This window comes from Hetaerina americana, unplaced genomic scaffold, assembly GCF_022747635.1.
Source record: "Hetaerina americana unplaced genomic scaffold, ioHetAmer1.1.p SCAF_51, whole genome shotgun sequence".
In the NCBI taxonomy this organism is placed as follows: domain Eukaryota; kingdom Metazoa; phylum Arthropoda; class Insecta; order Odonata; family Calopterygidae; genus Hetaerina; species Hetaerina americana.
In genome coordinates, this window is record NW_027287107.1 from 96,724 (window position 1) to 120,485 (window position 23,762).

Sequence of the window (23,762 nt, forward strand, 5' to 3'; positions counted from 1 at the left end):
TATTTGAAGGAATGATTGATATTGAATAAAATGTGGAAAATGAAAAATACTAATTTTTGTTGTTCAAAAGATTCCTAGACAGCCAGGATTAATAAAAATGACTGGTCGCCATATCATTTACATCAATAAAATAGAGGGCGAAATGGTTGAATCTTATTCAGAAAAGTTTCAAACTTGATAAAAAGTTTATAAGAACCATATTATGCAGGTAAATTATATTTCTAAATTTATCCTCTAGCCAATTTGATAAAAAGGTACTTGTATGAATTAGCAACTAAAGGGTAATACTTTATCAAATTATGATTGGATATAGGTTGTGATTATTGTATAATAGGATTTTTCCTTTGATATTTACAAAATGGTATTCTTCATTTAATATTACATGAAGATATTTAATTTGAAAGTATTCTAAATATCATTTTATATCCTTTTACGGGCATTGTTTATTAATTTAAGTTGGCTACTAGGGTATATATATGGGAGGTAGCCTGTTGCTGAGCCCTACATAGAGTCTAGGTCGTAATTCCAAGGACGCACTAAAAATGAAAACATTACCAATATTAATAGAAGTTTTCTACGTGTGCCACAAAATATAAACTACGTTTTGAAAAAGAGTATTGAATGAGGACAGAAGAATTTTATGTTATAAAAAAATGTTTGAACACTGATAAGTATGAGTAGTAGGACTTCCTTAGAATTTCATTGATTTAGAATCTCAAAATTCGATTGAAATTTTATGTTTGCACTCTTTAGGATGACAAGGGACCTTGTTATTTTTGTGCTATCATATTGTATCATGAAGAAATTTTATCCCCTTGACCAATAAAATTATGTGCATAAGGTGATAAAACTATAATTTATTCAAGGTTGAAGTTTGAAACTACGCGCCTTTTTCCGGGGCTTCACGTGTTGCGCTTGGCGACGAATTTTTTCATAAGGGCGTCGTCGCGCATTATTGAGGTACGCTATAATTAGGGGTGTGTTTTGAATCTCTTGACCGTTTTTATTTTCTATCATGAGTCATGTCACGATCGTTTTTCTGGCTTTTAGTGTTATGGTTTTTTAAAGAAAATTAGCTTTGATCTGGGAGAAGTCACAGCAAGCCTGGTTTTCGGAAGGACTTGGTTTGTTAGCAGTGAACATGTTTATTAAGTGGACTGTTATTTTTTCACTCTTAGCGATTCTTTCGAAAACTGGTAAGTAATTATTAACTATTTCTTATCAGAGTATTTTTATTGTTTTTACCCAAGCAACTCTGTTTCACAGATCGTATTCCTCACTTCGAAATAATTATCTTAATGATAATAATGATTTTATTTTCGAAAAACCAATTAGTGTAAAGCATGGTTGAGCTAAATTTAGGCATTTGTGATGTGAGCTTACATATCTATGCCATTGTGTTTCAGCGGAGAGCATTATGTGCTACCAATGTAATTCCACTGACACGGATAACCCATATCAGTGTGCAGAATTCATGACCGGTTCTGAGGATATAAAACCCACGCCGTGTACTAATGTATATAATGCTCAGTACTGTATAAAGTTCACTGGACGCCACGAAGGTGAGCATAGATTAGAGAGTTAAGTATGCAGAAAGGTTGTATAGGAAATACCGTTGTGATTTGACCAATCAATTTATTTTGACCAAGCATTTGTGGTACACAGGACACGCCAAAGAAGATTATATAGTTGCAAATATTCATTGACAGAATAGAACATATGTTTTAACAGATATTCGTAAAGTTTTTTTGAATGATGACAATTTATTGAGGTTCCTCATATTGCCAGGTAACTTATTAAAAAGAATGAGGCCCGTAATTTTAGGCCCAACTGCTGCATTTTTAGTTCTTACAAATGACTGGTGCAGGTCTTAAGAGGTTATGGTGTTATAAGTATGATAATTTTCATTGCTATTGTGGAATGGGGTGTTGCACTTAACACTAATGATTGTTGCATGTATGCTTGCATATTTATGCACACTTAACTATTTTGTATTATAAATTGTATTGGCTTTTGTTGAGGAACCACAGAAAGTGACGCTGTGCATTGCTTGTGCATAGAAATAACCATATTACACCGCTGTTAGGACATCATTGCTAACGATGTGCCTGATCACTCTGATGAGAAAACGAGCTTAATTTATGACATAACTTGTTAATATGATTATCCCAATATAATTTACTATTTCAATGATCCAAGAACTGGTATAATTATTCTAAGCTTGGTTTCTCCACAATGGCATATACTAAACGTGTGATACACTGTCATTAATTGGTCATGTATTGAAAAAACGATGTACTAAATGTCATTAGTACGCTTCATACATGATTTTAGGATCCTTAAGGCTATACGAGTAGGCTCTGCTGGTCTACATCTACCCATAGAAAATGCATGTTTGTTTTATTTTCTAATATTATATTAAAATTGAAATATCATGAAAGTAACTTCTAGAATTGATATACACTCAAAAGCCTTCTAGTTGCTCACTTACAGGGCAAGATAAGACGAAATGCCTATTGTGAAGTTAGTTCAGGATCCTTCTCTTTTCCACGAGCGTCTTTTATGCTGCCTTGTTCTTGTATGCACCTTTTGTATCTGTCACGTTCATGCATTTTTTCTTATTGATCTTTTGTCCCCATGATTTGTAACATTTCTCATCTTAAAGGTTTTTATACAAATGTACTCGTGGCCTTCACAATCTACCCCATCCTCTCAGAGTATTTACTCTTACTCAAAGTATGTTTGGTTGTGATTCATTCAGTCTCTCAATATGACCAAATCGCAATATAACTCATGTTTAATTGATTCTATTTCTGTTGCATTCATTTACCATTTTAATCATCAATACATTATTTGCTGTATATATCCTTTTCTTGCCACAGAAACCTCATGGAAGGTAGTCAATATTTTTCTTAACCCTGAAATACCCAAACTTCTTTTCCATATAATGATGGGGGCATGAATGCATTTGTAAATAGTAATTTTTGGTTTGTTAGATAAACCATTTTTTTGTACCTCATGTATTGCCAAGAATCTTTCTACAGCCTTTACATGCCTTTTATTCTCATGATCAATTCTATCCCTCTTTGCAAACATTCTGCCTTAGTAAACTAAATATCCCCTTCTTTTGTCATGTACACTCACTATGTGATAGTCGTTCCCATTTTCCATCTTGACACAACATTTTGTTCAAGATTTGTACAGCTACTCTGCAGGTCACCAGGTCTGCCAGTAGACCTGGGGTACAGCATTGGACTACTGACTGGAGGGCCTTGGGTTCGATTCCCAGGCAAGCCCCTCTGGGCACCTGCAGCTCCATCCAAGCTGTGTGATTTTTCAGGTACCAGGCCTTCCTGGAAAGCCATAACTAGCACAGGGAAAGGAACTAGCCCCCCTACCCTGATGTGTGCAATTCACATGCTGTCAGGCTTAGTACTGGGTGAACTCTACCATCACCAACAAAACTGATCTTCGGGTTGATTACTGTGTTTTATAGCTACTCAAATTTAATTCTCTATTGTACCTGTATTGTATTGAAGCTATCCAGGGCTCGATAGATTTTTGGTTCTCCCAGACAGTAATGCTGTGTTGGTAGGTTATAGGAGATGGTATATTTTAATAAACAATCCTTTCACTTCCTTATCCATGTGTCCATATCTCATATATTTATTGAAAAACACATCCATGGTAACATTATGCATCCTTGTTTTACAACATGATTGCTTTTAAACCAGCCACTCAATGCCCTAATGATTCTTTGATTTTCCATACTAATATTCCAGGCACAGTATAATATTGTCTCAGTATCTTACCTGCCAGTCACAGTATGCTATTTCCATACATTGTTTTTGTAGCATTGTAGCTTGCCATGTACTCAACATTCTCTCAAAATTTCCTCAACTTTCATGCATATTTTTCTGTCATGCCTTCTCCAAATCAACTTCACACTTGTCTATTTTCATGCATCCATGCAATTCTCACATGCATGGTGAAGTACAAACAGATGATGGAAATGGAATGTTGAAACTTAGCATGGGGTGAAAAGGTAGGAATTATAAGATAAGAAGGAAAAATCCTGAATGAGAGTTAGAGGATTTCCCCATGGAAGAGTGATTTTATGAGTTCGCTCATAGCATTTATAAGGGAGTAGTTAGACCGGAAGATTTCATTAATTAAGTACAAATTTCTAGCCCAACACAGGGAAAATTAACTGAATATGAGGACTAGAGGACCCAAGTTTAAGTAGTATCAGCAAAAGCTGGAGATGTAGAATTTTTAGTACCCTGTTAGCTGGAGCTTAGAAGTATAGTAATACTTAGTCTCTGTGTCCATCAAAAACTTCCCTTAACCAGCAGACTAGTGTTAGTAATAATAATCATATCTTTTTCAACACAGTCATTCTTTTAATCTCACATTAATTGTACCGTTTTACCCATTGCAAGTTCTTATTTTTTTCTGTAATTTTTGTTAATTATTCTGAATTTTTCTGCTTCTATTGCTCATATTATTGCCTCATTTTCACAAAATTTTGGCATTCATTCCGTTTATTGATTTGAAAACCATGCTATAAATTCCAAGCTCCCTTGCCATTAGCTGTAGCCATCTTCATGTCTCTTTCTTTTCATTAGCAGAATCATTCACTTCTCAATTTCAGTGGGCATTGCCTTTCATCCCCCTAGCATGCCCTCACATGCACTTTAAGAGAATTCAACAGCCATTCTGAGAAAAATCAATGACACATGTGGGGCTTTGTGGCTAAGTGAAGCTTCAAAATGAGTGTAGGAATGTAATTGATAAATCCCCAAATGATCGCACTGTTCCCAAAACTTGGAAAATAGCCAATGTCAGTCCCATATTTAAAAAAGGTAACAGAGAAGATCTGTGTAATTACCAGCTAATCTCTCTCACATCCACATCGTGCCAAATTTAGAGCACATAATTACAAGTTCAATTATGAAATATCTCAATTCTCAGAATTTACTTGCAAAAAGTCATTATGGTTTCCGAAAGGGTAGATATTACAAAACCGAACTGGTACTTTTCGTTCATGATATTTTGGTCTTGAGAGAAAATAACGTTCAGGTCGAAAATTTTGAAAGGTCAAGAGCTAAGGGTCGTAATAGACAGGGTATCATAGGGCCCAGTAAGCATAATATTGCGAGTCCCACAAGGAAGTATTATTGGTCAGCTGTTGTTCCTTTTATACATTAATTGCATTGGGTCTCAGGTTTCCAGTAAACTTAGTCTATTTGCTGGCGATGCCGTGATATATAGGGAATATCCAGTCATGAAGATAGAGTATCAGTAGCTAACGACCTAAATGCAATTCAAATGTGGTGCGAGACATAGTAGGTAGAATTAAATATGAATAAATGTTTCAATAAATTTTTAAGGAAAAGTAATTCACCAGAAAACACTTGCACTATACAGGGAAACAACATTACACATGTGGAATCAGTAAAATACTTGGGTGTGAATTCAATGAGCTCTTATTCTAGTAATGGTACAATTATTGATGTTATTTCTTGAAAAATTTCTAAACTTGTTAGATTAAAAAATTAGGTTTAACTAGCTAACAGTACATGCATGAAAATCTATCATTTTCTACTATTAGAATAGAGAAAAACACTATTCAGTTGTTAGCTGTAACCCAAGTCTAACTCATAATCCCCTATGAAGGAGCTTTGCAAATCTCATAATAGAGCCGAAGCTCGTAACCCAGGTCTGTAACTTGTTCCGCCCAAAAAAGGGAAACATGGATTTCCTGGGGAAACTGAGTCTCCCAGCCCAAGTCCATTACTCGTGAAGCTGCTTTCTGAGCAACTTCAGGTAGATTCAGTCAGGAGATGCAATGATGTTAGTCCAGAGAGCCCATTCGGAGTTATCTCTTTAGGAGAATTTGTGTATTATGAGAATATCAATTTTTTCCTAAGTTTTCTCTGCCAAGCCGGACTGGTAAAAATTAATTTTTGCATTTTTAGGAGTATTAAGATAATAAACAATGACTCACACTTCACCTGTAGATTTTTTAGATCGATTAACTATTTACCATTAAAGTACAGAGTTTATGTTGCCAGTTACAAGGCTGAGATGTTTTCATGTCATGCCTGTCTTCAGCCAGTTAATTCACTAACTAAAAGTATTTCCATCTCTTGTGAACATTAAATATAACTGCAAGTACTGAGAAGGTGGTGGGTAATGGGTATTGCTAATTGTTGCGAGACCATTATGCTGCTAATGGTGAAAAAATAAGTACTTTCTCAATAAAAATTGTTGTTCATGAATTTAACTCGGTCTCTAATGTGGAGATCTTCATTTATCGAATGGAGCTAGTATTGAGCTTAGATGTTTTTATGGATATAAACCAAATTCCTCCCAACGTTGAGGCAAATACTAAACAAGACTTATTTAGACTTTTGAGTGTGATGAGTATCTGCATTTTTAAAAAGCCTTGGTTTATGAAGTTAACTGTTTAAGGTGAAAACAAGGTTATGAGGGTAAAAAAGTAACTTAACACTTCCACAGGAAAGATTTAATATTTCACGACCATGTTTTCAATGCTGCGTATCATCATCAGCTGTTGATGATGCAAAGCATCACAACCATGTTCGTGAAATATTGAATCTTTATTGTGGAAGTGTAAAGTTACTTTTTTACCCTCACAATGAAGGAATTCCACAAAGTTAAACCTGAAACTGTTTAGTTTCATAACAAGGTGTTTTAAGTTCAACCTACTAGTTATGGTGATGAAAGTGAGTTTGCAAGAGAATCAGCAATAAATGTTTTTATGTGTACAAAATCGTATGTATCAATGTCTGCAGTCTATTATCCATGTCTTAGGAATTTGTATATAAGGTATGAAATTCCATTTCCTCTACTTACCTTTTCTTCTGTTGAAAAGCACCTTATTGCTACAGGGTGCAGCAGCACTACTTCCTTTTTGGAAAGCTTTTTGCGTCTGAAAAAAGGAAGTTATGTTGCTGCACCCTGTATAATAGATATAAGCCTTTATGACATGACTAGGTGATGAGGCCCAATCGCCAGCAAATGTTGATGTATCATAAATTCAAACATTTATGGGCAAGTATGTAGACGCCTCTTACCATATCATTCAACATAAATCCCAAAATCCAATGCATACATGAAACATAATTATAGGCAATCATCAAGGGCTGATGTAGTAAAAGCCTTTTAAACATTTTATTTCATTCAAGAACTACTTCTCTTAAATAAGATTTTTACTGTACTTAAAGTTAAAGTGCAGGGATGCATTATGCAATCATGGGGAGCACATATCAGGACAATATGCGGATCAGCTTTAAAGAAACTTGGCTTCATAAAACGGGTGGTGGGGAAATGTAATGAAAAAGTTAAAGAGAGGTGTTATTTTGCTCTAGTTAGACCTCATTTGGAATATGCCGCAAGTATTTGGGATCCGTGGGAGAAAATTTGGCAAAAAGAATTAGATAAAGTCCAGAGAAAATCCGCTAGATTCGTTAAAAAATATTATGATAAGAACACAAGTGTGACAGGTCTCTTTGGAGAACTAGGCTGGGAACCACTTGAAGTGCGGAGAGAACAAGCGAGGCTTAGACATTTAGAAAGGTTCAGAACAAACGAGTTTAACTATGACACTGAAGGAATTATAATGGCGCCACACTACTTAGGTAGACCTGCGGTACATCAGACCACTGTGGTACATCAGACCACAATGATAAACTAAGGGAGATAGATTCCAGGACAGATAGGTACAAATACTCATTCTTTCCCCGAACAATCAGAAATCATAATAGTAAGAAAGCGAAGTCACTTTAGAAATATTGAAAACATTTAATTTACAAGTCGGAGCAAAGTTAAACACTGCAAAGCTGTTAGGTATACCTTCAGGTACATGTGTGTGTAAGATGTAGTTTGAGTGTTAGCATGTGTGTGGGGTGTAAGTGTTCATGCATGAATGTATGCCATGTTTTTTTTGTGGATGTATGATTTTGTGGTTATTGCATGCGGTTTTTTTTTCTTTTTCTTTTCTAAATTACGGGTGGTGTCCTAACACCCCCCGCCACACGCCCTTGCGGCGGCTTGCGGGGTATTAAGTAGATGTAGATGTAGAGAACCATCATCACCTCCTTCATGTCTCTTTAATGCATTCTTTTGTTTTCATAATATCATTTATCCAATGGCCAAAATAAAAATGTACTCAAGTTTATTTATAATAGAATTATACTGTCTTTTCAGGACATCACATCATGATGTCCAATGTTTAAGCAATTGTTTAACTAAATAAAATATTTTAGTTGTCGTTATTAAGATAAATACATTATGAGTTTCCTAAGTGTTATGCTTTGCATCAGAGTTAACATAGTATCCCAAGATATTAAATTACCCTCTTGTAATTGTTGGTAGTCCCCACTTTGTAAAAGTAAGTTTTTTCCTAAATCCCTGCGTGTAATATCTTTTACAAATTTGTACTACTTAGCATTTATTATAGATAATTTTTAATTGATGTTCCTCGCAACATTTCACAATGGTTCCCAAGTCTTATAGCAGTGAGATTATAATTTTTGCACATTTCTTGGAAAGCTACAATTTTACTTCCAATTAAGAATTTGACAGCTATTTAAGTTTCGGTCTGGAAAAGTAAGGGTCTGATTATACTCCTATGAAAGAATTTTAGTGGTGTGGCAGCCCAGTGAGTCAAGCATGCAGCTACAGGTGAAATAGCCCCAGGTTCAAATTTAGGTAATGTATCCAGACACACCCTTTTGAATCCATGCTGTGTGATTTTCTGCACAAGGATAGGAATTGGAGCTCAATCGAAAATCTCTTTTTGCTAGTTTATTTGTGTTTTAATCAAGTCAGTGCATGTATACAAACCTTATTTTGAAGTTTCTTTCCTCCATTTGGATTTCCATCTTCTCTGTCAGCCCATTTCAATAATCATTGAATGACCTAAGTAGCTTTGTGTCGTCAGAAGAAAAGAGATATCTGGATTGGTTCAGAGACTGCATATTTCTCAGGATGTCTGATTTGGGGATGCTTTCTTTGTCTTTCACATTATAGCAATGATGAGAGAATGGTGAAAAGGTCAATCGTTACGTCACCAGAGAAATGTCATAGGTTAAAGCTATTCCTGCGTGTATCGCGGGCTTTTGTTTTGAAGATTGGTTTGATTTTTTTTGAGCAATGTCCAAAATCTTAGCAAGCATTGTTGGGCTTCCTTCTGTTGAGAAATTGTATCTTTTCATCCTCTGTAAGGAAATATTTTCACAATATGCCATGCTCATATGTTACAGGTAAGCTGTATGATAGAAACAAGTTTACTGAAGTGAATTTTGTTAAAGGCATCTTTGCCTTTCAATAACTGTTTACATATTGGTTTCTTGATTTGTTTAAATTTTGTCCATGAACAGTAACTGCTTGTCTGATCAGGCTTTATTGAATTACATACTATTCATAAAAAAATTGTCATCTTACAATATCCCAGGAAGTAATTACTGTTAGTTTGTTAAAAGCTTTCCTGATGTACTAAAATCAAATAGAATGATATTTGGTGTTTTTCACTACATGTTTTCAGATTATATCATTTCTCAGTGATATCTTGAATATAATTTTAATATAAATTTTTATGTTCATCCTTTATAGTTGTTATGCTCTATTTAGTTTAATCTCATCCTGGTGGTTTAGTAGGGTTAGCTCAATAAGTCATCAATGAATTATTTTACATTTATACAAGTATATAAAACCATAAACACAGTAATCAACCCGAAGATCGGTTTAGTAGGTGATGGTAGAATTCACCCAGTACTAAGCCCTATACGGCGTGTGAAATTCACACATCAGGGTAGGGGGGCCAGTTCCTTTCCCTGTGCCGGTTATGGTTTCCCAGGAAGACCTGGTACCCGAAAAATCACTTTAGCTTGGGTGGAGCTGCAGGTGCCCAGAGTGCCTTGCCCGGGAATCAAACCCGGCACCCTCCGGCCAGCAGTCCAACGCTCTACCCACTGGACTACCGCGGCCCATATATAAGTATATATATGAAGAATATTAACTTTGCCTTGTTACTTCAATTTATATTTCATATAAAATCTTTCAATGAGCCCACCCTTAAGTCGCATCTCTAATTTATCATGGTATCATATTGATTAATGGTTACTTTGTAGCAAATACTTCGGAAGTATTAAAGTAACTGAGGTACTTGTACTGGTGCATTCATTATATTGATAAATAAGATGCTTCTTCAGTAAATGAAAAAGAAACACTTTTACAGGTACCTGAGGATGACGCCGTAGCGTCGAAACTAGTCGTACCTGAAATAAAGTGGTGGATTGGAACAAAGTGTTTCTTTTTCATTTATTAAAATGAACTTCCACAAAGTTGAGGCTGAAACTATTGAAATGCTTCTTCAGTATTCAGATCATACATATGCTATGTATTTGGTTTCACATAATGTGGTAATCAAGGTTACAAAACTTAAATAATAAACTTGGATGACTATGGATAAGATAATTTCCTTGCAACAATATGAGCGGTGCCGTAACCTTCCAGTATTGACACATTCTATTTTACAGGGGGATTGGAAACAATCAGATCATGCTCATCCTTAGATCATGGGAATTATTGCATCTATGGCAGCCAACGTGGTGATCAACTTGATTACCGCTCCTGCATGTACACATGTTCAACTGATGGATGCAACTTGGCGACTAGTGTCAACACCTCATTTTTAATAAAGCTTATTCCCATGGGTTTATTAGCAAAGATATTTTTATAGGACTAAAATGAATCTCTTGATTCGTGAGTGCAACACATTGCCGTCCAAGTCAAACCGTCTCAGCTACAGAACATTTTTATTAAATGTTTCCAGCTTTTCCATAATTTTTATTTTTTTAATGGTTTTTAAAAGTAATTAAATGAACTTACCCTTCAAAACTAACTTATTAGTTAATATATTTAGTAAGATTTTAAATTTTAATGTATTCAATGTACATGTTGACATTTCATTTTTAATTGTAATTGTGTCGGTCAGCTTGAGGGGCGTTGCCTATAATTTCTAAATTAAAATCCTGAGTACCATGTGTCTTAAGGTTTTCTTGTATTGATAAATTTCCGTTTCATCTTGGTGAGTATAGAAGTTTACATGTGGTGTATTAATTTGAAGTACTGTAATTATAGGATTACTTGTTGAGACTTTCCAGTCCGTCCAGATTATTTTCATAGACTTTTATTCATCAGATTTTGGCTAAGCCTTCGGATAAATCGTGTAAATGTTTAACGATTTATAGTTGCTTTCTTGTTAAAATATATATTTTATATATGTATTCAACGTTTTCAAATATGTATGAGCCAATTGTTTCAAGGATTTGTTACTTACATTGTTGATCTTCGTATGAAATGTTCTTATAGCAATAAATTTACTTATTGGTAATTTGTATTGAAAAGATTTTGAACTAAAATAAACACCTTACATTCCCTGGGACTAGTTTCTTTTAAGCCACTGCATCCATCCAGACAAACTTAAAATCATTCACCACGAATTTCCAACCGCAGTCCTGAAATGTGGTGAAAGAGTACCAATTAATAAATGACTAGGTCATGTGTTAGTTAATTGAGAGAAGTGCAGCGTAATTGGTGAGTTGTGGGATTATGGAGAGCTAGTAAAGACACGTTAACCACTACCATGTATAATGGTTATTTATAATTGCGTAAATACGATAGTTTTTGCGATTGCATTTTGTTCTTCATTTATTTTAAGCCCATGTGCCTAAACCCGGGTCGAAAAGTTCGGGCAAAATTTGACGTTATTTGTCGCCATCTTTATTTCTACTTCTAGAACTACTTTCGCTTAAGGCGGTTGATCTGATTGACGATATTCAAAAGTATCAATGTCCTTCACTCATCGAATGAATCCCTCCAATTGTTTTTGCTGTCAAAATTATTTCATAACTAAGTACGCATAGGAATATGCGTATTATTATTAGTTGTTTATTTAAGGACTGTAGTTAAAGTCATCCTCTTTCTCAGTGGAAATAAGTTAACGAACTAGTTGCTATCGTTCAGCATGCGACTATTATCCACTCTAGAGATTTGTGGTTGTGTCTATTTTGTTCATTCATCCGGCTGCATCAGTAAATAATACGAGGGTCATCCGGAAAGTAGTACCCGTTCGTGCCGCATGAAGTGCTGACGACGCGAGTAGCCGCTGGACGAGGTCAGATAGCTTCAGTGGCTTGTCTGCCTTCTCTGAGCCAAGTTGCGTGACGCTAGCATTGCCTGTGTTGTTTCTGTGATTGTTTACAATGTTTAAAAAAATTGAGAACGCCGCCAGTTGTGAAGTGAGGGCAGTGATTAAATTCCTCAATGCAAGAAACGTTCGCCCATGTGATATTCATCGCCAATTAAAGGAGGTGTATGGAGACAATGTAATGGACGAGTCGTCTGTTCGGCGGTGGTGTCGCAACTTCAACATGGGGAGGGGGAACACACACGACAATTGTTCATGAAATTGTTAAACACCATCTGCATTATGCAAAAATTTGTGCAAGATGGGTCCCTCGCGTATCTCAATGAGCTGGCGGCGAAGGACTATGCAGCAGGAATACAGAAACTTGTCACACGTTATGACAAATGCCTTAATTTGCTTGGAGATTATGTTGAGAAGTAGTTTAAAGTATCCTCTTTCAAATAAAATTTTTTATGTTTGTTAATATTTACTTTTGTGTCTTTATTTCACGAACGGGTACTACTTTCCGGATGACCCTCGTACATCACCTAAAAGAAAAGATCGTGCATATATCTTAATTAAAGTTATTGGATATTTTTCCTCGTCATTATGCTTTACTATTTATGATATATATCCTTGTACATTCTATGATAGATCCACAGATAGGATATTTGTATTCTAGTCTTGCAATGTTGTTTAGCTTAATACTTTTAAGGAACATCTCACTAATATTGTAGAGAGCTAGAACTTTAAATTCAAACAATTGTGATTCTATGACTACAAGGGATTTGAGTACTTCAGTAACTGTTTTTATTTTTTATTACTACACATAACATTGGGCCGCCGTGAGTCTCCACCTTAGAAGGAGGGAGATACTTTGAAAATGAGAAAGTGAATAGTTTGACGAACTAATGTTTACCATAGGTATCCTTGGGATACATTACTTTTTTGCCTTTTGGAGATGCTATTGCAATAGGACAGCGATGCCAAATTATTGATGTATCTGTGTATTTTTCTGGTGTAATGAATCAGTTCGTTTGGAGGTTTCTCCTGCGTGTATTTGATGAACTCTGCATGTTTTTCATACTTTATTAATGTTTGTTGAATTGGACCGACAGCAGTTTTACCAGAATTCCAGTTGGCGTCTTCAGGCCAAAGGTAATTTGTGGCAATTTTTGAGAAAAGTATGCAGGTGACGAGGTCCTTCTCAACAGAGTTGGGCTCCAGCACAGAAGCCCAAGAAGAGGAACTCCAGCTGAAACATTTGAGGAGTTGATTGCTAAGCAGAGTCCTAATTACTTCTTCTCCAAGCTTCTCCCTACTGGTCGTCCTTTATTCTGCGGTGGCCCTCCCAAAAGTTGTGACCCAAGATGGCAGCCGGGGAATTCTATAAGAATGGGGCTAGTGAGAATGTCCTTGATGGAGATGTAGCTCCAAGATGCAGATAAACCTCTACTCTCTTTTAAATTGTCAACATAACGCTTCTGAACAATAGGATATTTATGCAGAGGATTTAAAACACTTTCTATGATCTTGGGAAGAAGTGTAGCACTCTATTCTCTGCTGAAATTCAAGAGGGTACCCAAGGTCACAGGAATATTATTTTCGATTTAGTTCCGTTGTATTTGGTGGCTACATACACCATTAGGTTGATTTGTACATTATTCAGTATGTATTAGGAGATACCATTTTTTAAATTGATTTCAGGCTTATATTTCTTGGTATTCCTACTTTCAGTAAACCAAAGATTTAAAAAAAATATGAATGAGTGCCAATTAAAAGCCAAAAATTATTCTTTAAATGTTTCCATCAGTGCACTCCCTTTTTATGTTTTTGTACATTGCTGTGCATTAAATCATTGTTGCTGAAATATTGAATTGCTTCCATGAGCGATCTGTGCTTTTCATGTATAAACCACTGCTCTAGCCATGGACATTCCTATAGTGTATTTTTTTGGATATATAGCATATTTTAATGATTTGCTTTAGACCTCTTCTTAAACTGTGAATCATTTAATCCACTTCCTATGATTTTAGCCCCTGCAAAAGTTGATGTCAATGCTTGGCTTCAATTGAATGCATTGTATCCTTTCGAGGGAGCTGTTAGTTAACCAGTGTTAAAGGACCAATAAATATGTATGTAACCAACAGAGGTGGTTGATGTCATTGCTCAGCTAACATTTAATACAGTGTGAGTCATTTGAGTTACCTACATTAGAACGTCAAATAGTGAGATACCCCTGTTTGAAAATGCTTTGTTCTTCTGATTTTCCAGATTTTTAAGCGAATTTTACTCAGATCAATGGTGATGGGCAGTTTGGATTTCCATCATTCAGATACACTACATTAGCTTAAACAGCTGATGTAGTGTGTCTGAATTAAGAATGTTGAGTGTCCTTAAATATTTAATGATGGCACAGTCAAAACTCCATTTTTCCTAGCACCATTTTCTAAATTTTTCAACTATAAATAACTTGTAAGGTTATATATATTATGCAATTCATAGATTTATTTGTCAAATAATATTAAAATTACACAATTTTTTGTGTTTTTCTTAGTGCTTGTGCTGCCACACATTTATTTTTATGTCCATTTTGCTCCTTGAGAAAACGAAGAGAACTCACGAGTAAATATTTTGATGAGGATTTTGCTGAGACAACCCCTAGTTAGGTACAAAACAGAGTTGCTTGACCACCAATTAATCCTCTAAAACCGTATTTCGGGAGTTTTTTTCTAGGGTCGCTCTGTATGGCAGTGAAATTTTCATTAGATTAAGTATAAATGCAGATATAATTTATAGACCCAGGTATTCGTTCCGTACTGCTATCTAGCGGTGTTTTTGAGAACTTGTATGTGACAAGGAAGAAACCAGATGTCGCATGTAGTATCGACGCCATTTTTAAATTACAATTTGAAATGAATTCAAACGGATTTAGCGCCGAGTCGGCCGGGCATGATATGCCTCGTCCAATGATACTGATGTAGGTGGTTTGGTGGCGTGTCTGTCGGTAATACAGACTCATGAATTCGAACTACGTAAATTGTTACTTCTTCTTAAATTTTTCATTATTATGGAAGAAATCTGCCAGGAGGACATCCATAAAATATTGGAATACTTCTCCAAGAACACATATAAGGCTAAAGACACGGATACGCAGGTAGGGTGTGGGTAATTTTTTCATAGTCGAGTTCAGTTGTGAATAGTATTTCTATCGTTTTTAATGAAACAAAGCTATTAGTGTGAATATTCTTACAGGGATTAGTAATGTGATATTATCAAGTAGCTTATTCTTGTTATATTAGCTGGATATTTTGGAGTTATTCAAAATATTTGTAATCAACATGCCTTCATTTTAGAGGATTTGGTCTAACATTTGAGCCGGTTTCTCAATTTGTTTTGCTTTGTGTAATGATTTGTGTTAGTAAAACCACTTTCGTCCTTAAGTTTGTCACATCTTTGTTGTAAATTAACGTCTTTTCTCATATGCCTTACAAACATTGTTTTGAACAATTGAGGCATTTTGCATTTTAAATGAAGGGTTGATGATGTTACTTGCATAAACACTGTTGCGTTCGGCTAAAAGATGTTCGATTTCGCGATTGGCATTGGAGTGTAACCTAACCTGGTTATGCTTTTGTTATTTTCCTATATCTATTGGGGGCTTTGCCAAAATAATGTCAGACATTTAAAAGTATTCTTACCAACGTTTTGGAACTAATGCCTGAATCTAAACAAAAACAAGGTTCATTAATTAGTATCCTTTTCGTGGAATGTTTTTTTGCTATAGTGTGTTCTAGTCAACTTAATTTAGTGGTTGTTAAAAGGCGATTGGTTCATTTGTTAAGAATAGCTTAGTTGTTTGAATTCTATGCATAATAAATTTTGCTTGATAATGATTTAAAATGGGTTTACGGAGCGGGTGTATTGAGATCTTCTAATAATAAAGCTTCAATTGTTTTTATACGTTAATGCGACAAAATTGTATTGTTTTAGTTCATTATTTGTTGGGGTTCTCAGTCAAGTTAATTACTTGCAAAAGGAATCGTGCGATTCCCTGAGTTGTGCTTGTAAGAATATGTTTTAAGGCTTAAATGTTTCTTAACAGGAAGTACAGCATTTATTTATTTCTGTTTATAGGGTGAAGATGTGATGCAGAAGTGTTTAGACTTGGTCTCACGAGACTATAATCATATTGTAAGTAATGACCTACTGTTACATTATTTTTAAAAGCGCGAAAACGGGTGTGGCGTGACTGCACTAATCATGAAGTTGAATTGCTCTTTATAGTGTAGAAATGCCAATCAGGTGATTCACAATATTATGTTGACCATGTGGCATAGTACTACCAACTCGGTTTTTGAAACCATTGGGCTGATTAGTCAGGGTGGTTGGTTTGCCCAATTCTGTTTCGCCTGGTCTTTGGTATTTTTTAATGTAAATATGTCAGAGATTAGTATAATCTGGGCAAATCTTATTTTTGGTCATGAAATTCTTTAAAAAGGAATTTACCAATCCTTTACCATTATGTTCTTGCCGGGAAGAAGTTACATGCCCCTCTGTTCATATAAGTTAGGTGAAGCTTTCAAGTTTGATTTTTTTCATATTTCCTGACATGATTCTTTTGTCATACTTTTGGCAAATTATTTATTGTGACTTGCCATTGAAAAGTGCTAGACATCCTAATAGACGTCCTACCTAATCTTATGCGACAAAATGACAGATTAGATGAATCACTGGTTATAATGCACAGAAAATTAATGCAACATCAATAAGGATAACTGCTGTCTTACTTGCCTGTAAAAAGATAAATTGTCAACTTGGGCTTTTCCTGAAAAAGAGCCCACTCAGGCTCTCTGCTCATATGTACTAAAATGTCTAAGAAAACAAAAAAAATAGCAAAGAATTGACTCCTACAATTTCCCTTAAACACTTATACAGCAATACTAGTATAGCAATGTTCAGAATATGACAAATTGATTGGAAAATAAAAAAACTGGTTTCAGTCTGTTGGATCTAATGTAACCTCTATTGGAGCTTCATATTGATTTTGCATGATTAGACAACAGTAAAAAATAATATTGTTTTAGAAATGACACTGAAATAGAGCAAATTTTAGGTAGGACCAAAAATTGTCTTAGTAATATTAATGGGTAAAATAGACCAATTCAGAGTTCAGCGTAGAAGTATAAAACTGTGGTGAATCCTACAGTGTTAAACTTGAAAGCATTTCTAGTGAAAAGTAGACACATTTGGCTTTCAATGCAATGCCTTGGAAAGAGTTAAATTTTAACATGAAAAATAGTCTAGGGACGAGCGATGTAATTCTAGCCTTTTATGTCACTTCTAGAGACCATTTTCTACTAGTGATGTAAATTAAATTTTGCTGCTATTTATGAAATTTCCTTTTTCTCAAAAATAACTACAGAAGTGTTTTACCTCATTTTCAAAGCTCTAAAATTTCCTCTGGCCACTCTTTGTGAATGTCGTAGTGAGTCTCACCATGTTATGTGAATCTAGGGATATATGATCCATTTCTAGGGCTATCACAGTAGCTAGCCCAAATTGAACATGTATGGTCAAGTCAAAGTACCTTTCCTTAGTCCACACCACATTTTTGCCAAAAAACATCTACCAGCCATGCCATATAGCAAACAACCATAGACATTGACCTTCCTTTTACAGACCTACTCACCTTTGAAATTTTTTAAATACTGGAGCTACTTCTCAAGTTTTATTACTGGATAAGACACCCATTTCCATTAGCCTCCACTGGGTCTAATCTTAATGCTCCAAAGAGTAAGCTTCTACAATGGAGATTGTTCACCGGCAACAGCTAAATTCTATGTATCAACAGAAATTAAATGGCAAAAATCAATATATTCATAGTTTTCATACCTTAATGGCTTATTCTTCCTGGCAGGAAATCTACCTCCCATCAGTATTGATTGTATGGGTTCTACATTGTAACCTCTTTATCTTCTCCTACATTCCATTTCACCTGACTGCTCTTGGAACTGTCCCCAGATATCAATAATCTCTATAGTAATATCAGCAGTAATACCTATTGGGACTACACTCTTGTCTTTCAACCAATATTTTGACATAGGACTCTGTCCAACATGGGGCATGGTAATTAAGTGGGTAGAGTGCTGGGGTCTTAGTCCTAATTCCATTCTGGTGACACAAGTGGGCACCTTCACCCAAAATTTGATTTTTTGGCTGGCAGATCTTTCTGTGACACCATAAATAGCAGAGATGAACTGATCCCCATACCATGATGTATGAATTTGTTATCTTTCTAAGTCCTGAAAACTAGTCCATCCGGGAAATTTAAATTTTATTTGCCTATATCTTGAGAATTAATTTTTCCTTTTTCATCGGTATTAATGTGCCACCAGCAATTATTAGAAAATCAGTCTTCTGGCCTTTGAACTATGCCAAGATTTTCTGTCTGATTGACAAAATGGGCAAATTGTATGCTTTAAAAATTGTTAGATTTTTTTGTGCACGAAAGTTGTCTCTACTTTTGTTAGTATTCCCAGAATTATTTATATTTCCCAGAACTCTATTTTGACTTTTGATGGTTTACATAGCCTATTGGACGGAATGTATCTGGCCTTCCTCATTACATTTATAACATAAACCTTGGCATAGCAGAAATATATGGTGCTTTCCTGGAGTATACTCATGCTAAACTCTTCTTGATAGCTGAAATGAGTTGAATTGTACATGAATGCTGACATTATTTATAGCAACTGTGTCCATGGGTGAAATCATCTAGTCTATTTCTCTGGTCATTCTCAAGTGGAGGATTGCACAGAATATTTTCTCTGAGTGCCTTCTTTATAAAGAGCAACCTTCTTCATCGTGATAAGTGTGTCATATCTTTCATCAAATCATTCAGTAAAGCGAACGATTCATATTTGTGCTCTGCATTCTTACACATGTCTAAGGTTTTGATGAGGAAGGAGCAAATCAATGGCAAAATCTTCCAAGCAGGAGAACTGGGATTGATACGTCATTGTGGAAATTAAATAAAGGTCCACCAGTGACAAATATCAAGCATTTAATCCAGGGCTGTGGTATCAATATTAAAGTTGGGCAAAATGGAATGCCATTAGCTAATTATTTACTGTCTTCAATAATAGCAAGAAATAATGAGCTCTACGGCCTCTCAGTTAAAATAAGAGAGGGGGAGAAGAAACTCCAATGGCCGTAATAATTGGTCATAACTCTCGTCAGACCAATTGTGTTGGTTTAACAGGAACCACGTCAGGGACCAAACAGAACCTCTCGACCAGAATACCTCTGTGGTGGTTTACGGGAAATTAATCTGCGTCAGGGACCACACACAGCCACACATACATTATCCTGACTGTAACACATCAGTGAGGCTCTTTCTTTTGTGATCAGATGTGAATTGTGAACATTTCAGCCAGTACCTAGATTTCCATGCATTTTATGTGGAATTTCCAGCCTCTGGTATTTCCTTGAATGGCAGCCAATCTCTTGGATTTTTTTTCTTTTGACCATTTTAAAGCAGTGTATATCAATAATAAAATGGAATAATGCGGTAACTTATGACAGTCAACATTTTAGATGGTTTATTGATCAATGAAAAAATACTTAATTCTCACCATAAAACATAATATAACCATAAAGCTCACAGTTATATTAAGGCCATTGTTGACCTAAAAGAAATAACATTAATTTTAGCCTTTTGTACATTTTAGTTTAAAGAATTTAAGGTTTCATTTTTCTTACTGTTTGCAAGTGCCAGTTTCCATCATATATTTAGTCATGACATTCTATGTATATTAGACTTAAGTTTTGGATGACTTCTCTTAACTATTACAGTATGTTTATTGTGGGAACTTGCTTTTCTTTGTTATGTCCTTCATTTATGCATAAATTTTACCTGCTTTTATGCTGTCTAAACATGTTTCCATTTGCAATTGCTTCCGTCAATATAAACTGGAGGCAAATCAATGAAACTTGTACCACACATGCATTAAAAATTAATCTAAAATTATAACAAAATTTTACCACAATAAGGTATGTGATTACGGAAATTCGTGGTAACTTGTGGTGTTTAACAGTATTTGTAATTTAAGAGTAGTGAATGCCCTCCCTTTTATACATGTATTTTCCTAGTGGATGGTGAATTTCCCTCGTGCATAAGTGAGAAGAAAAATTGAAAAATGTGTGGTGTATTGATACCCTATGTTTGTGGTTGTAACGATATTTATGTACTTCTCTTGTTTTATATATATTCATTTATTCCACCTCCTTTTGCCTTATGTATTAGTTTGGTATGTGTGGGTATAATGAAAACCTTTATGCCCATTTGGCCCCTAGGAAATGCTGTTGTCACAATTATTGAAGGTTTTGGTGATATTTGGTGATGCTTGTTAACTATTTCGATTTAGTAGACAAATTTGAGAAAAGAAGTAACTATCAAACTTCAAAATGCAAGATCAAAGTACGAGGGTCATCCGGAAAGTAGTACCCGTTCGTGCCGCATGAAGTGCTGACGACGCGAGTAGCCGCTGGACGAGGTCAGATAGCTTCAGTGGCTTGCCTGCCTTCTCTGAGCCAAGTTGCGTGACGCTAGCATTGCCTGTGTTGTTTCTGTGATTGTTTACAATGTTTAAAAAAATTGAGAACGCCGCCAGTTGTGAAGTGAGGGCAGTGATTAAATTCCTCAATGCAAGAAACGTTCGCCCATGTGATATTCATCGCCAATTAAAGGAGGTGTATGGAGACAATGTAATGGACGAGTCGTCTGTTCGGCGGTGGTGTCGCAACTTCAACATGGGGAGGGGGAACACACACGACGATGAGCGTTCGGAGAGACCGTCTGTCATTACAGACCAACTGGTGAGCTCAGTTGACGAATTCGTGAGGAACGATCGGCGCGTCACAATTGATGACATCTGTGAGCATTTTCCCAATGTTTCTCGAACAATTGTTCATGAAATTGTTAAACACCATCTGCATTATGCAAAAATTTGTGCAAGATGGGTCCCTCGCGTATCTCAATGAGCTGGCGGCGAAGGACTATGCAGCAGGAATACAGAAACTTGTCACACGTTATGACAAATGCCTTAATTTGCTTGGAGATTATGTTGAGAAGTAGTTTAAAGTATCCTCTTTCAAATAAAATTTTTTATGTTTGTTAATATTTACTTTTGTGTCTTTATTTCACGAACGGGTACTACTTTCCGGATGACCCTCATACATGCAATCATTTGGTGATATCCTTGCTGATACACTGTAATTTACTGTGCATGTGTATCCAGTCTATCTCAGATGATCGAGGGTGATAATACTTTCATGAAGGGGAAACAATTGTCTATAAGGGGATGAAAGAATAATGGAGTCCAGTTTCCATTCTTCGACCCACGTAGGCAGGCACTGCATAAATTGCTCATTAGCCTATAAAATGCTCTCCCCTCAGTAGCTAGCATTCTAAATTTGAATTTGCCCAAACCAAAACTAGACCCCTCAGACTTCCCCACTCTCCTGTCTCTATTTCACCTTTTGTGTATTGTCATCTACTTGGTTATCACAAGCAAATAATAATGAATTAAAATTTCTCCAGTTGTTTATATTTCTGCAATGTTATCTCTGCTCTCAACATATCCTTTGTTTGTCCCTTCTCCATGTTTTGTGTATAAATTACAGGCTACAGTTTTGTTCACTTACAGGTTATAAATAATACGGCTGGTGATCTAAGTGCCCATTACCCTAGCCAGTTGATAATCTTGGAGTATGAAAGAAGCCAAGGAAATTTATCTAATGGCACTATGAGATCAAATGATTCTCAGCGTTCCACTGGAACTATTTATGAGAGCATGCATGATGTGGTGAAATTAAGGGACCTCTTTGGCAAGGCTCGATTTGCAAGATGTCGAGCTAGATTTCCATTACCTGTGATTCTGTACCGAGGAAAGCATATATGCCGGTGAGTTTTTCATAAAGCATTTAATTTTGGCATATTTTCTAATTCAAACCACTTTTGAGCATGTAATCAGTTTTATGTCTGTGTGTACTTAATCATTCTACGTTTAATTTTATTAGGAAATTTTATAAGAGATTCAAAATTTTTTTTCCTAGATACAGTGTTTTGAAACTAATACCATAAATATCACCTATTGGGATAAATTTCTAATATTGTCTTTATTTATGCCCAAATATGATGCCAAACTTTGTGTGCTGGGCTGTTTGTGCATTGTAATTACAATTTGGTAGTCTCTTTACTTTTTGAAATCAACGGTGATTTGTTAATTACAATTATTTATGATGATAAGTACAATACTTTATTCATCCAAGACACAGTGCACTGTAATAATACTGGCAAGTGTATAGGACATGTCCAGTCCAAAGTTTACAAAAGTGGAAAATATTATAAATCTGGCCTCAAGTATTCTTTGACTCTTATCAATGAGGTATCCCCGCACCTTTTTCTTAAAGACTGGTATACACTCTTCTTTTTAAATACATACTGGAACGTTTTTGTATAATTTTACCCACACAATTTGGACTGTGTTAAGCCAAAGATAAATTGGTTAACTTCACATGCAAGTTATTGCATTGTCTGGTGTTATCTATTTGAATGCTATTGCTCATTTCAAAATCAGCGCTATACTGTTTCATTAGTAATACAGATTGATAAATATATATAGACAATGCACGGATAACAATATCAATTCTTTGAAAAGAGGTCGACAGTGGGCATGATAATTTTAGTTATACTACCTTGATCAAAAAGTTCCCGGAATAACCACCGTGTGGCGCTCCCATCGTTCCGATTTGAGTTCTGTTTTTTTGTTAAATTGGTACATCTGTTGTTGATATCCCCTTTAAATCTTAGTGTCATAACTTGACATTTGCAAAAGTTACGTAGCCAAGAGTACATCTATCTCTGTGTGTGTTGGCGATTTTTTACAATTTCAGAAATGGATTTAAATTTGCAACAACGAACTTGTATTAAATTTTGCGTAAAAAATGGATTTAGTGGCGCACGGACGTTGGAAATGTTGGAAAAGTGTTTCGGCAACGATTCTCTAAAAAAAACGGTCGTTTACCAGTGGCACGAGCGGTTCAGAAGTGGTCGTGAGTCAATCGAAGATGATGAACGCAGTGGCAGACCATCGACATCGAAAGTCGGTGAAAAAATTGATAAAGTAAAAGAAATGTTGGTCAATAACCGCAAATTAACCATCAGAGAAATAGCGGAGGACTTGAACATTGCCTATGGATCCGCCCAAGACATTGTGGTTAATGATTTGGGTTTCCGTCGTGTAGCAGCAAAGTTGGTGCCAAAAGACCTCAATTTCATGCAAAAAAGAGACCGTGTTGACGTCGCAAAAGACATGATTTGCGAGGCTGAATCCGATCCCACATTCATCAAAAGGATCATTACTGGAGACGAGACGTGGGTTTATGAGTACGACACGCAATCCAGACATCAGGCAAGTGAATGGCGTTCACCAAATGAGCCGAGACCAAAAAAATCACGTCGTTTTCAGTCAAAAAA

General features: G+C 35.7%; 2 protein-coding genes across 2 annotated transcripts in view; both read left to right on the plus strand.

Annotated features, from left to right (window-relative positions):
- Positions 1 to 966: 966 nt before the first annotated feature.
- Positions 967 to 11,465, plus strand: bou (glycosylphosphatidylinositol anchored membrane protein boudin). The gene is made up of 3 exons (XM_071593119.1): positions 967 to 1,196; positions 1,407 to 1,562; positions 10,569 to 11,465. Exons 1-3 carry the CDS (start codon positions 1,142 to 1,144, stop codon positions 10,769 to 10,771), a joined length of 414 nt encoding a protein of 137 aa, XP_071449220.1. The 5' UTR covers positions 967 to 1,141; the 3' UTR covers positions 10,772 to 11,465.
- Positions 11,466 to 15,290: 3,825 nt separating this feature from the next.
- The window catches only part of EDTP (Egg-derived tyrosine phosphatase), a 49,108-nt gene continuing 40,636 nt past the window's right edge, over positions 15,291 to 23,762 (plus strand). The window contains exons 1-3 of the mRNA XM_071593138.1: positions 15,291 to 15,377; positions 16,358 to 16,414; positions 21,931 to 22,187. Coding sequence (XP_071449239.1) covers positions 15,291 to 15,377; positions 16,358 to 16,414; positions 21,931 to 22,187 — 401 coding nt within the window. The remainder of the gene's footprint in view (positions 15,378 to 16,357; positions 16,415 to 21,930; positions 22,188 to 23,762) is intronic.